This window comes from Bos grunniens, chromosome 4 (assembly GCF_055505025.1).
Source record: "Bos grunniens cultivar Pamir isolate PY7600 chromosome 4, Bosgru_T2T1.0, whole genome shotgun sequence".
Classification (NCBI taxonomy): domain Eukaryota; kingdom Metazoa; phylum Chordata; class Mammalia; order Artiodactyla; family Bovidae; genus Bos; species Bos grunniens.
The window spans coordinates 53,802,734-53,816,324 of NC_141168.1; the positions used below are offsets into that span (position 1 = coordinate 53,802,734).

The 13,591-nt window shown below is 44.8% G+C and overlaps 1 protein-coding gene across 3 annotated transcripts in view; it reads right to left on the reverse strand.

Annotated features, from left to right (window-relative positions):
* SCRN1 (secernin 1) overlaps positions 1 to 13,591 on the reverse strand; it is a 66,036-nt gene that overhangs the window by 10,160 nt on the left and 42,285 nt on the right. For all 3 annotated transcript variants that reach the window (XM_086396439.1, XM_086396438.1, XM_086396440.1), the window contains 3 exons: positions 8,010 to 8,212; positions 6,918 to 7,112; positions 4,349 to 4,514 (listed from right to left, as the gene is read on the reverse strand). In XM_086396439.1, coding sequence (XP_086252565.1) covers positions 4,349 to 4,514; positions 6,918 to 7,112; positions 8,010 to 8,212 — 564 coding nt within the window. The remainder of the gene's footprint in view (positions 1 to 4,348; positions 4,515 to 6,917; positions 7,113 to 8,009; positions 8,213 to 13,591) is intronic.

Below are 13,591 nucleotides of genomic sequence, written 5' to 3' on the forward strand. Positions count from 1 at the left end.
GATGGTAGCTTCTTAAATGACACTTGAATGAATGTATGTTCAGAGAGATGAAATGACTTGATCAAGGCCATATATCCAGCCAGCAGCAAAGCTGAACTGCCATGTGGGTCATGACCACCCCTCCCAGCACACCCAGCCACGGTGGGGCCCAGTTCATCACTCATACTGAGGACCCCAAGAGCAGTTCATGGCTGATTCTGACACAGAACTCTAGTATGACTGGCCAGCTCACATTTCTTACTTCAAACAGGGCTGTGTTCTTACCAATGATGCAGAAACTCCCAGAGTGATGGGCTTAACTTCTGCCCCAGAGTCCCTGGTGGATCTGCTCGCACAAAAACAGCAGCACAAAGGGCCCTGCTTGGATGCATCTGCTAAACTTTAAACCAATCTGATATGGGCCTGGAAGAACCAGTTTCCCTCAACTGCATGTGTCCCTCTGAATGGTTCATCCATGGGTCATTCCAGCTGGGCTGTGAATCACTTAAATCACATACATAGCTAACGCCACATCTGGCTGAGAGCAGAACCTATTTGTGAAGGGCGTTTCCATTTAGAGGGAAAGAAAACTAGTACCTCTGGAGCCTGGGACACCCTTTGGACTGGATCCAGATACCCTGGGAGGTTTTAAAAAGTCAAAACCGTGGGGTGGGAGAGAGGAAAAAGATACTGCTGGGAGAGTTAGGAATGAAATCAAAGGCAGGGCTATTTTACACAAGGTCCTCAGCTGGGTATCGTCCATGCAGGCTGCGGCCCTGTATTTACATAAACCACAGTGTCTATAACATTATCTCCAATAATGAAAAGGTTCACTTGTCACTGACATTTGAACTAACCAGATGAGACAGTCTCAATTGATGCAACGTAGACTCTCAAGCCTAGTACCTACGAGAAGAGGAAGCAAACACCACACACTCGCACACATACACACACACACACACACACACACACACACACACACCCTGTATCCCTTGCATCTCTCCAGTTCCCTGCCATAAAGTGGGTCAAAGACCCTCTTTTCCTAGAACTTCCTCCCTATTTTGTTTTCCAGGCTGAATTACATGGCCTAATGCAATTAAAGAAATGGGTTGGGAAATAGCCTACTAATATTTAAAATGGAAACACTTTTAATTCTTTCCTCCACTTGGTTTATCCTCCTGTATCTTGAATATTTGTGTTTTCTCAGATGTGATAGCTTCTAAGTAGTGGAAGCAATCAGCCCTAATTCATAGTGTCCGCTGATCTCCACAGTGTGAACACACTCACTGGGGCCCTTCTCAAGCCACCCGTGTGACATTACTGAACACAGGGTTGGGCAGACATGACATCATCAGCTCTCACAAACTCCAGCACAGCAATGGAACCTGGAAATTACACTGTCTCAAAATGCGAAGCTACCTCTCTGCTCTTTCCCTTCCCAATCCTTCATACAGATGAAGCTTTAACAGATACTGGCTTCCACGAAGCAAACGGTTAGAACTGGTGCACTAACGCCGATCAGTGTCACTGTATGGATGATCGAGGCACCAGCTGACTCATCAGAATATATTACATGATGGAATTTGCCCACTCAATAAAATTAAAGTTCTTCTGCATCTCCCTCTATCTCTCAAACTCTGGCTTTTGTATCTGCCTCCAATTCTCAAACTTATATAATACCTGGTACAAATCAGGAGGAAGAGAAAAGAGGGAAGGAGGAAGAAAAAAGGGGACTATGAGAACAAGCTATTTTGAGAGAAGGATCTATAATTAATACAGTAAGCAAAGAGCCGAGAAGTGCTGAAGCAGATAGAACAATAGTACGATCATGTCCTTCAGTTTCTAACATTAATTGGGAGGATAAATAACAGTCTTCTTTGATCATAATCTTCTGCAAGGCCACTGCTCCGAAACTATTTCCTGCAAACATCTCTCTAACGTTTGTAGCATTAGCAGAAGCCGGCTAAAATTTCCCTAATTTTATTACCTAAAACCCAAGAGTAGGTAATTATGCTTCCTGCTGACAAAATACAAAATGGTAAGGATGCCTAATTACAAAGAAACATTGAAATGTTGAATAGGAGAAAAAAAAATCTATGACAGTTCTATAGTCACAGTAGGCAATGTAGTTCATTTAACCATAGATGATAAAAATGAATGTCTTCCAGGAAGCCCTTAATAGCCTTTAAGGTCTTCTCAATTAATTTAACCATGAATAATTTTCTTTTAAAATTACTTGAAATTTTCACTTTTAGATATTAGAAAGCTATTTTTCAGCGCATTTTTAGAATTGCACTGGGCTGTGTCCTATAGCCTAGGAAACAGAATGACTTTATCTTCACGTCCTGGCACCACAAAGCTCTCTTCTAAGCACAGCTGGAGCAGGTGTCTGAGAAGTCAGGAACCAAGGGGGCTGTTGTGGTCACTCTTCAGTTCAACCCGCTCCTTCAAAAGCTCCTTTCCCGGAAAAACAATGTCTAAAGACCTTGACAGGATGTTCCAGACAGATTCTGAAAGCCTACACATATCCCTGTGGGCCAGCACAGAGTGCTCACAAAAGCCATCAGCAAGCAAGGTCAGCATCCACAAGGGAGAGGAAGGACAAGCCCCAGATCTGATCGACCAAAAAGCGGGGTAGGAGTGGGGTCACAGAACCAGGCATTCCTAATGGGGAGATCAAGTCAAGAGAAAGAAGCCAGAGTCAAACAAGAGGCGTGTCCTGAGAGGCTGCCTGGAATACTGGTGAGTGGGTGAGGCTCCTGGTTAGAGGCCAGCAGAGGGCCCACGCTGGGCTTGGGAGGTACTGGGGGAGTGGGGAGACGGATGGAAACTCAAACTATAGAAGGATGCACAGCTGCAAGCGGTGCCATGCTGGCTCATGCCTCTGTGCCTCTGCACATGCTGTTCCCTCCCACCCAGAATGTCATTCCCACTTTCAGCACCTAACAAACCCCTCCTCTCATGACACCAGTGCTCAAGAGTTCTTCCTCTGTGAAGTTTCGCCTTCACTGCCTCCTTTGTGCCCCTCTTATCTTGTAAACAGTTAGTCTCTAGCACACAATAAGCATAATAGTTGGTACACAGCAGGTGCCTAACAAGTGCTTATTGAATGAATAAATGAGTGAATGAAAGACCAAGGATAGTTTATACGGGACTTAATAGGTCCTGCTAGAAAGATCTACTTATATTGGGACAGGGAGGCCAAAGAGTCAGGGAAGGTACTTGGCTTATCCCCTGAGTCACCTAAGACACAGTCCCTAGCTGGGCACTGCCATTGCCTGTATTCCTGAAACAACAAGAGGAGAGTTAAGTATTTTCAGCTGGAAAGGGAATGAAATCAAACAGCTACAGATTCCGTGGCAGCAGAGTCAAAAGTTTGACACCCGATACTCAAATGATGATCAGCCAATGGAACACGTGAAAAATACCAGAGATCCTACTGGAATGGGCAGTCTTCTAGAGCCCTCCAGGCTGAGGAATCAGACTTACTGGACAGATTCCTAAGCCCACCTTAAAATTCCTGACACAAAAGGTTTGGGTCAAGACATCTGTATTTATCAAAAACTCCCCTCAAGTGATTCTGATCATTTAGAAGTCACGATGGTTGTGTCTAAGTTACCAATGGCATGATCTTGGTGTGCAGGACTGAAAGTTACTGAGAAGGGCTGCTGTCTGCCAGGTAGACCAGAGATAGTCTAAAATAATAGCTAGACCTGTTATGCATTTACTTGGATTATCTCATTTAATCCTCCCAACAAGCATAAAAAAGTACGGTCTGGGATTGTGCCCATTGTATAGGACAGACACAAGCTTAGAGAGGTTAAGGGACTTACTGGCCATTAATACTAAGTGACAGAGGTGGAATTCAACTTCAGGTGGTTTATTCTAGAGGCCACAAGCCCTTTGCTGAGGTGTGTGGGCAGGAAGCAACGCCCTAAAACACAATGTCTTAGAGAAGAGGCCAGTGCCCTTGAAGTGGCTGCAATGTGCCTTGTCTCTGTGCCATTTTGTCCTCTAACTCACAGCCACTGGTGCTTCTGATCAATCTTGAGCTTTCCTGTTATCTCTTCTGTCTCACTGAGTTTTATTTATCTTTGCATCCCTCATATACAGCACAATGCCTGGCCCATAATACATATTAATAAATGTTTGTTGAATTTAAAACAATTTGATTCCATGACTGTGATGAACACTACATGATAAAAGCCAAGAACTTCCCTTTTTCACCTCTCTTGTACTGCACTGGCTATGGTGATATTGAAAAATCTGACTATATGTACAGGGAAGGGCAGGAACTCAGGGTGTGATTACTGGGTGAGCTCTCAGGGGAAGCACAGACTTGGCAGCTGTGTGACTGTCTCAGACAAACCTGGAAGGATCTGGGGTCCCAGTGAAGTAGTGGATGCATGGCGAGCTTCCGTTCTGAGGCAGGACAGACACGACACTGGCTGTGGTGAGGAAAGACTCAGAATCTACGCAGACTCCACTGGCTTTGTCCCGTAGGACATCAATCATAGTCTGCACAGTGATGCTTTCTGTAAAGAAAAAAGAGAGGGAGGAGGCAAGCTGCTAACCAAAATCCATTAGTTATTTCCCTTTTGAGTAACAGAACCCCTGAAATTACAGCTGGGAACAGAACAGCCCTACTTTAGGTGTGGTCACAGGACAGATCTTGACCAATGACAGGTAAGCAGAAATGACGTGTGCAACTTGCCCGTCACATCCATAAAGAGGAATGCTTGCCCTTCATTCTTTTCCCTCCTTTCCTGCTGGCTGGGAGATGCCAGTGAGTGGACCACAAAACAAAGTCACATGTTGAGGTAAAGTAACCCACCCACCCTGGACTGTCTATATACATTTGGACTAGGAGAGAGAAATAAAGGTGCATTTTTTAAAACCACATTATTTTGGGGTCTTTTTGTTACAGCACTTAGCAATTCCTCAACTAGTACAATATGCAACAGAATGATATTCATAAGAAAGTATACAATCTATGCAGAGCACCAAGCAAGCTCTCTGGTATAATCCTGCTGGTTAGAGTTAATATTATATCTAGGGAATGACCTCTCTACAGTGGTAAATATACACAGAGAAGTCTTTCAAATATCGAGAACCATAAGGACTATTGGCTCTGAGTTCAGATAAAAAGACTAACAAATCTTCCACTACATAGGATTCTGGTTCTTCATTTTCTCCCTCTGTTGGTAATTCATTAAAACAGTATTTTTTCAATCTGTATTCACAAAGATCAAATCAAAGCAACACATGGGAAAAGGTATCTTAAACTTTGCTACCACAACTCATATCCTTTTTGTAAATATCTCCATGGATAACACATTGCACCTAAAAATATTCACGACAAGTCCCCAAGTTCTTCAACTATCCAGGTTCAAACTTCCTCCCTGTCTCATAAATGAATCTACTGATTTAAACCAGGATCTGACAGGTTGATAATGTCTCTTAAAACTCTTTGAATCACTGCCTCTCATTTCCCCCCTTGCATTTTATTTGCTTGGCCATTTCTCCTGAATCTCCCATACTCTGGACTTTTTAAGTTGCACTTTGCAGATGGTGTTATTAATATTCTCCTCCATCCTCTGAATTTCTGGCAAACTAGTAGCTAGATCCAGAAGCTGCATCAGGTCAATGTTTGATATTTTTGGCAGGACTACTTTACAACTGGTATTATATATTATACTTTCACCAAGTCAGATTTTTTCAAATAAAAACTGTAGTTTTTTATAAGATTCTCATTTTTAAATAGATACTTTCTTACCTTTCTACCCAGAATATATTAATAAAGTTTATAGCAAAAGTCCTAAAGTGTTCTTCTAGATTAAGAGTCAGCCAATTTTTTCTTTAAGAACCAGCCAGGGAACAGTTTAGCCTTATGGGCCCTGTAGGCCTTCCCAGATGGCTCAGTGGTAAAGAATCTGCCTGCCAATGCAGGAGACTCATGAGACGTGTGTTCAATCCCTTGGTCAGGAGGATCCCCTAGAAGATGAAACGGTAACCCACTCCAGTGTTCTTGCCTGGAGAATCCCATGGACAGAGGAGCCTGCCAGGCTACAGTCCGTGGGGTCGCAAAGAGTTGGACATGACTGAGCGCACACACACATACACACAAAGACACGGGCCCTATAATCTCTGCTGGACTTGCTGCAACTGCTCAACTCTGCCACACAGCACGGAAGCAGTCATAAACAAGAGGAAAATAAACAGGTGTGGCTGTGTTCCAGTGAAATTTTATTTACAAAACAGGCATCTACCAACAGGTCAACTCCTATTCTAAATCACCAAAGGCTTGACTCACAAAACACATGTCTCACCAGCAAATATAAAATGTGGCCATTGTGGTTTATGGGGAAGGGTTTTCCACTCAGGCACAAAAGTAACAAGCTACCAGTCACCACATTTACTTAAAAATGGATGCTGGCTAAGTCAATATCGGGTGGGAAATAGAGGGCTCATGAAAGGAATTCAACAATTTGACTCAACAAGTGTTCACGGAACAAAGGGCCATAACAGGCATCACAAGGGGATCCTAAGGTGAATAAAAGATAGCACCCCTGATGTCAAGACTCAGCAGGCTAATGAAACAGGGAAATATACAGAGAAGATACGTCAAATGTACAAATGCTGAGGTATAAGCAAGACTGCACTAAGTGTTTCAAAGACAAGCATAGTGACATCAGCACTTAAAGGAGAAATGGGAGCAGAAACGTCCATGGATAAAAAGCATCATGTAAAAATAAATGCAAGTTGTGGTCATAGACTGCACAGCAAGGACTTTAGCACAAGTCAGTTTCCGTACACAGGACAAGGTCTGTTCTCCACTTCTCCTCTTTGCTTATTCTTCCAAGTTCAAACAAGGTCTCTGAAATAGCTGCAAGACAAATGGTATGAGAGAGAGAACTGTAAGGAACACCCCAACTCACCTTCTTGCTTTTCTAAGGTGTCTCTGCCTGAACAGCAGGTTAGATGGTCATCAGCTGGAGAAAAAACTTCAGAGAAATTAAACTCATCCTCTCCCGTCCACCAACCTTGACTCTGAGCATAACTCCTGAGTTCCGGATGCTCTGCGTCGATTTTAGTCGTGAGCGAAAGCTGATTGCAAATGCACTTGACTCCCTCTGTAAAGAATACAAAGTCCAACTATTTAGACATAGACTTATAAAGACTTTATCAAGAAATGGATGTTACAGGGCAGCTCTCCCCTGCAACTTGACTCTAACTATATAGAGGAATCAATTTCATTTCTGAAGAGAGAAACATAAGGTCCTTGGTCTTCTTTTAAGATCTCCTAGAAGGTTTGAGCAGCCCTAACACATTTGATCACGTTTTCAATGAGTGAGTCACTTGACCTGACAAACTAAACCCCAAGAGAAAAGTGAAAGGTTTTTATTTTTATTTTATTTTATTTTAATATTAATATTTTATTATTATTCTCGTTTACTACCCATGAGAAAAGTGAAAGGTTCCTTGAAAGAGGCTCTGTATTGCTAACAAGACTCATGAATGTCGCAGCTCCAGACATTTCTCCTCACCAGGTTGCTGCTGCTGCTGCTGCTAAGTCACTTAGTCTCGCTTAACTATCGCCCTCTGCTCAAATCAATATATACGTTTTTTGTTTTTTTAATTTTTAAATTATGGGACTTCTTCATTCAGATCTTTTTTCAGGCCCAAACATTTAGAAAAACACAGTGACCCTGATAATGAATTATGTATTTATTTATTTAGGCCACACTGTGCAGCTTGTAGGATCTTAGTAACCTAACCAGGGATTGAACCCAGGTACCTGGCAATGACAGAACGTAGTCCTAACCACTGGACGGACCACCAGGGAATCCCCAATAATGAATTGTTTTAAAATAATGGAATGTATGTGCAAATATGTGTGTATTTGGGTGCCCAGAAATGAGGAGCACATTAGAGCCTGCAGATGTAGCACTGAGAGGGTCTGTAAGTCTGGGCACCATGGCCTTAGCTCTTCCTGTCCTTGAAACTCCCCACCAGCCACCCCCACTCACCTGTGATCTTCTCTGCAGCCCAGTACTTCCCTACAGTCTCCAGCACCCACGCCTCCTCACGGTCCACAATCAGAAATGCACTTTGGAAGCTGTGGCAGGAGTTAGCATCTTCATAATAATTCCCACCCTGTCCATGTTCTTCCAACAAGGCGACGATGACGTCTAAGGCTTCTTTAGCTGTTGCCCCTCTCTCTAAACCAAGCCTGAAGTAAGAAGACCAGAAGCACACCTGTCATTTCACACCACCTCATTATTAGCACAGGCATCAAAGGTTGGGACCAAGCTGAGTTATGAAGAATGCCGACGTGCATAACTATGTTAAACACTCAGGCTGATACGCAAACAGATAAACAGCATTTGAACTCACAATACATAGCACACATTCCATTCAAAATCATGGGGGCGTTTTCTGTCTTTGGTCATGCCCTTTCCACACAGTCAGGAGCCCAGTGGCTTCTCTCTCTTGAAAGGAAGCTTGGCCATTTCTCTTTTTCTGTTTTCTAACTCTGACTCCCCTGAAGCTGGCCAGCTTCATAAAAGACCTTAACAAGACAATCTCCCTGTGGCTTGTTCTCCCTCCTGCCTCTGGGCAAAAGGAAACCTCTGCCCAGTCCAGCCCTGACCTCTATGATTCTACACCAGGTATTCGGGTTAGTAATAGCAGTGCTCTATAGCCAGCCACTGTCCTCTGTGAATGTAATTCACCCACCATCTCCTTAGGAATGGGCGGCTGGTTAGGACAAGACCAGTCCTTTTTCTACATACTTCTTCTACCTAACAGCCCACCTCCACTGGTGTGACTTACAGCTTCAGTCATTCAAAAGGACCAACTTCTTCCAAAGTGAAACAGCCATCTCCTCCCAGCCTTTCCAATGAAGAGACTCCTTAAAGAGGCCACAGAGACCGCCCTCTACATGACTTGAGCCTGCGTGCTTGCATGCTAAGTCACTTCAGTCGTGTCTGACTCTGTGCGACCCTATGGACTGTAGCCCCCTAGGCTCCTCTGTCCATGGGATTCTCCAGGCAAAAATACTGGAGTGGGGTGCCATGCCCTCCTCCAGAGGATCCTCCCGATACAGGGATGGAACCCACATCTCTTATGTCTCCTGCATTGGCAGGTGGGTTCTTTACCACTGGCGCCACCTGAGAAGCCGTGTAACTTGAGCAAGTTATATCATACAGTTGAACTTCAGTTTTATGTCACCAGTAAAATAAGCACCTACGTCACTGAGTACTAGGAAGATGGGTTTTATGAGATGATGAACATGAAAATACATGGCACCGGCACCCCGGGACCAAGTAGGTGATCAGTAAGTTTTCAGACACAGCAGACCGTGGCAGAAAAACAAATGACTCAGAGATAAAGGGACCTCATTTCTAATTCTGCTTCTGTTATCCACCAGGGGTAACCTTTTTGAACTTTCATTGTCTTGTCTGTAAAGTGAAAAACAGTACTGTTTCCCTCTCAGGCTGATTTGAAAGAGAATGGCACGTAATGGGTGCTCAGTAAATTTCTATTTATTCGTTTCTTCATTCAAATTGTAATGTTGGTCACAGAAGCGTGGAGTCTCAGAACAGAGGCAATGGAACCCTACTAAGATGGCAGCAGAGACCAGTTCTGGGTGAGTTTTCAACTTGAGATGCAATTACTATTAAAATTCACCCAGTTTGATTCTTCCTGAAAGGACGTTGCACTGTGCTGCCAGGGAGACGAAGAGATAATGGGACTCCATGATCCGGATTTATCTTTGCAACAGGCTTATTTTCAGAGATTAATTATATACCAATTCATTTGGCATTTCTCAATTTAAGCTTATTTAGGAAGCCTTGATGACAAGGCAATGCTTTGAGAAGCTGAAGCCTTAGGGGAGTCATATAAGAAAAAATTCATTAGAAGATGGAAGTAGTGGACTCTCTGTTGGTCCCTGTCATCTTCTCCAAAAAGGAGCAGAGGAGATAAGCACTCACCTCATCTCGAAGGTCCAGAGCGAACAAGTGTGCTGCAAGTGCCTCTCACAGCCAAGAGCTGGCCTCACAGGAGGGCCCCTTCCTGCTTTCCACAGGTCCCTGGTGGCTCCTGGTCATTCTAGGCAGAATGCACCCAGGGCCTCTGCAGGGCCCCGCTTTCCAGTGCAAACAAGCACTGGGAGGAGCCTGTGAATACCCAGCCAGGGACAGCAAGGTCACCTTTGGCAGCTGTGACTTCTCTTTCAGTTTTTCTTTCAAAGATTTATTAAAAAAATTTTTTTTATTTTGAAGTGGACTATTTTTAAAGTCTTTGTTGAATTTGTTACAGCATTGCTTTTGCTTTTTGTTTTTTCGGCCCCAAGGCATGTGGGATCGTAGCTCCCTAACCAGGGATGGAACCGTGGCCTCTGCACTGGAAGGCAAAGTCCTAACCACTGGACTGCCAGGAAGTCCCTCTCTTGCAGTTTCTAACTTACTCCCCTACTGTTCTGCTCGTTTGCACCCCACACTGACTTTGGTGCCTTCTGCAGTGTGCGCAGGAGGGCCTCTGCACTCCTCCACAGACATGATTCTGATTAAACCCCTCATGCCAGGACCATGGGGAAAAGATCCCCATCTGTCCCACCTGACCATTCCCAGGTGGTCTCCCTGCCATGGGCCGAGAATAGGACTGCTAACAAAGCTGTGGACGACAGAGGGTCACGTCCTTTCCACCTGAGATCCAGAGGTGCATCTGTACCTCTGGATCCAGGCCCACAAGTCACCCACCATCAAGAGGCCTATTTTAAAGCCTTTCCCAACATTTCCCCTCCTAGATGAGGCGCATCCATGTGATGCCAAATGAGAACAGGGACTTTCTGGTCTCCACGCCTACTTTCACTCTGGCTGCTATACCTCCATCATGGGCTTGACTGGAGCAGGAAAAGGATTGAAATTAACTACGCCAACAGTTAACTATCAATCAACTGTTAAGAGTCTCGCTCTGACATTTACCTTCAGCATAACTCAAATCCTTCAGAAATGTGCGCCTGGTCAGGTTATTCTGGGTCTTGGAGTTAGATGCTCCCAAATTCAGATCCTTATTTTTTATGGAAAATTCTGGAGGAAATGCCTATTTGGAGCCAATGGCTTTCTCACCGGTATGTCGAACTCACTGTGTCCGTTCTGGAAAGGTGAACACAGCTTACCAAGGAAGATGAGCACCCTCCGCACTCCCAGGCTGCAAGCTCCCATGTTTAGGAACACTGCTCGTTTGTCTTCTTGATCCCTATGCTTCCACTTATTAGGAAAACCACTGTGCCACTGTATCCCAATTAAGGTGAAACATGGGGCTTCCCAGGTGGCACAGTGGTGAAGAAGCCACCTAGCAACGCAGGAGACTCAAGAGATGAGGGTTCCATCCCTGGGTCGGGAAGATCCCCTGGAGTAGGAAATGGCAACCCGATTCAGTATCCTTACCTGGGAAATTCCATGTACAGAGGAGCCTGGCGGGCGACAGTCCATGGGGTTGCAAAGAGTCGGACACGACTGAGCACACACATGCAAGTTATAATTAGATTTCCTGAAAACACATAGTCACTCTCCTGCTGCTGCTGCTGCTAAGTCGCTTCAGTCGTGTCCGACTCTGTGCGACCCCATAGACGGCAGCCCATCAGGCTCCCCCGTCCCTGGGATTCTCCAGGCAAGAACACTGGAGTGGGTTGCCATTTCCTTCTCCAGTGCGTGAAAGTGAAAAGTAAAAGTGAAGTCACTCAGTCACCGCCCTAGAGAAAGTCATAAAAATAAGTCAATCCCCCTCCCCTTTTAGGAATGAGCCTATACAGATGCAGATGCAAATAACCTTTCTTATTCCCCACAAATCAAGGGGTCTGCAAGGCCTCTCTTGGTTCACTGTTTTTTGGTTATCAAAAGGTTCCCAGCTTCTAGCCAGAGGGATGAAAGCAGGAGGGGGAAAAGTGGATGTTAATGGCTGCACTGATTTAGAAGAAAGGTGTGTGAAACCTTTGGACTAGCCTCAGTCTCCTGGTATCCAGAGCTTCCTGGCTCCTGGAGAGAAGTAACCTGCACTCTAGTACAGAAGCAACTTCCCTGAGGGGGCAGGCACCCTACACCAGGCTCTGTGGAAGCCACAGGCAAGTCCCTTAATCTCCCTAAGCCTCGGTTTCCTGTCTACCAAACAGAAGTAGCCGCACTGCTTCACCAGATTGTGGTGAGAGTTAAATGAAATATTCTCTGCAAAACACACTACACAATAGTGTTTTGGAAATAGTAACTCTTATTTCCACAGGTTCTTTCCTCCTATAGACACTGGTTATTGTGTTGCTCAGTCACATCCAACTCTTTGCAACCCCTAGGACTATAGCCCGCCAGTCTCCTCTATCCAGGGTATTCCCCAGGCAATAATGGGGTGGGTTGTCATCTCCTACTCCAGAGGATCCTCCTGACCCAGAAATCGAACCTGTGTCTCCTGCATTGGCAGGCAGATTCTTTACACTGCGCCACCCAAAAAGAGCAAAACCAACACTGGCTGAACCCCCTTTCAAATCACCAGTGAGCCCTCACACTCACCAAAAACACCAGGAAGAATTGTCTTATGTAAGAGATTCAAATCACCTTTTTACCGCACTGCTCTCTGGTGTCTATTTCCACCCTGCTTCTGACTTAAATAAGCTGTTTCTTTGTGTGCTCTCCCATACCTGTGCTGTGTCTCTAATAATAAACTTTGTACCTGTTTTGGAAATGGCAACCTGCTCCATTATTCTTGTCTGGAAAATCTGGGCAGAGGAGCCTGGTGGGGTCCATGGGGTCATAAAGAGTTGGACATGACTGAGCATGCACGTGCTCCCGCCCCTAAGTCCCTCTGAAAACATGTGGAGCTACAGCACCCATCAGCTGGGAGGCGCTTAGACGTTGATCTAGGAGGAATTCTGGCTCAGGGGTCATTTTTAGGATTCAGTCGGTATGGAATGGCTCCTCAGTATCTGACTGTGTGTGACTGAACTGATCATAGCTGGTGTAAAGCTGAGACCCTGAACTCACAAAGAGCCACTCAAGGTGCAGATACCACAGCAGGGTCCTCTCCACACACCTGTCTTTGCATTGTAATAGCTGGTCATGGGTGGCCAGGAAAGGAGTTGAAGCTAAATGACTATAATTAAACTTACCCTGTCATCTACTCCCAACATATGTTACTGTCCCAGACCTTGGTAACTATCACAACCTCAATTACGTGCTAAATATATCTTCTCTGTCTACATCCCTGGGCCTTGTAGACCCAGGTGAAATGCATCTCCTTGAAGCACTCCTAAACGGATGCAGCCCATTATCATCTCTGAACATCCAGCAGTGTTTGCTGAGAACCTGGGATTCTGTGCCGTTTATGTGGCTAAAAATCTCCAATTGCCTTAAGACACATTTCTCCTCCTGTCATCTTAAATTGGTCTAAAATCTTGCATTGCTCAATCTTCTGTCCTCTCCCTGCAAACAGACTAAGATCTCTTTGAAGTGTCTGAGCTTCTTTATGCGCCTACAGAGTCTAACACAAAGCACACATTCAATAACTCTGGTTGTCTTATAGGTTGATGAACTTGAAAAGATACGTCAGAAGCACTGAA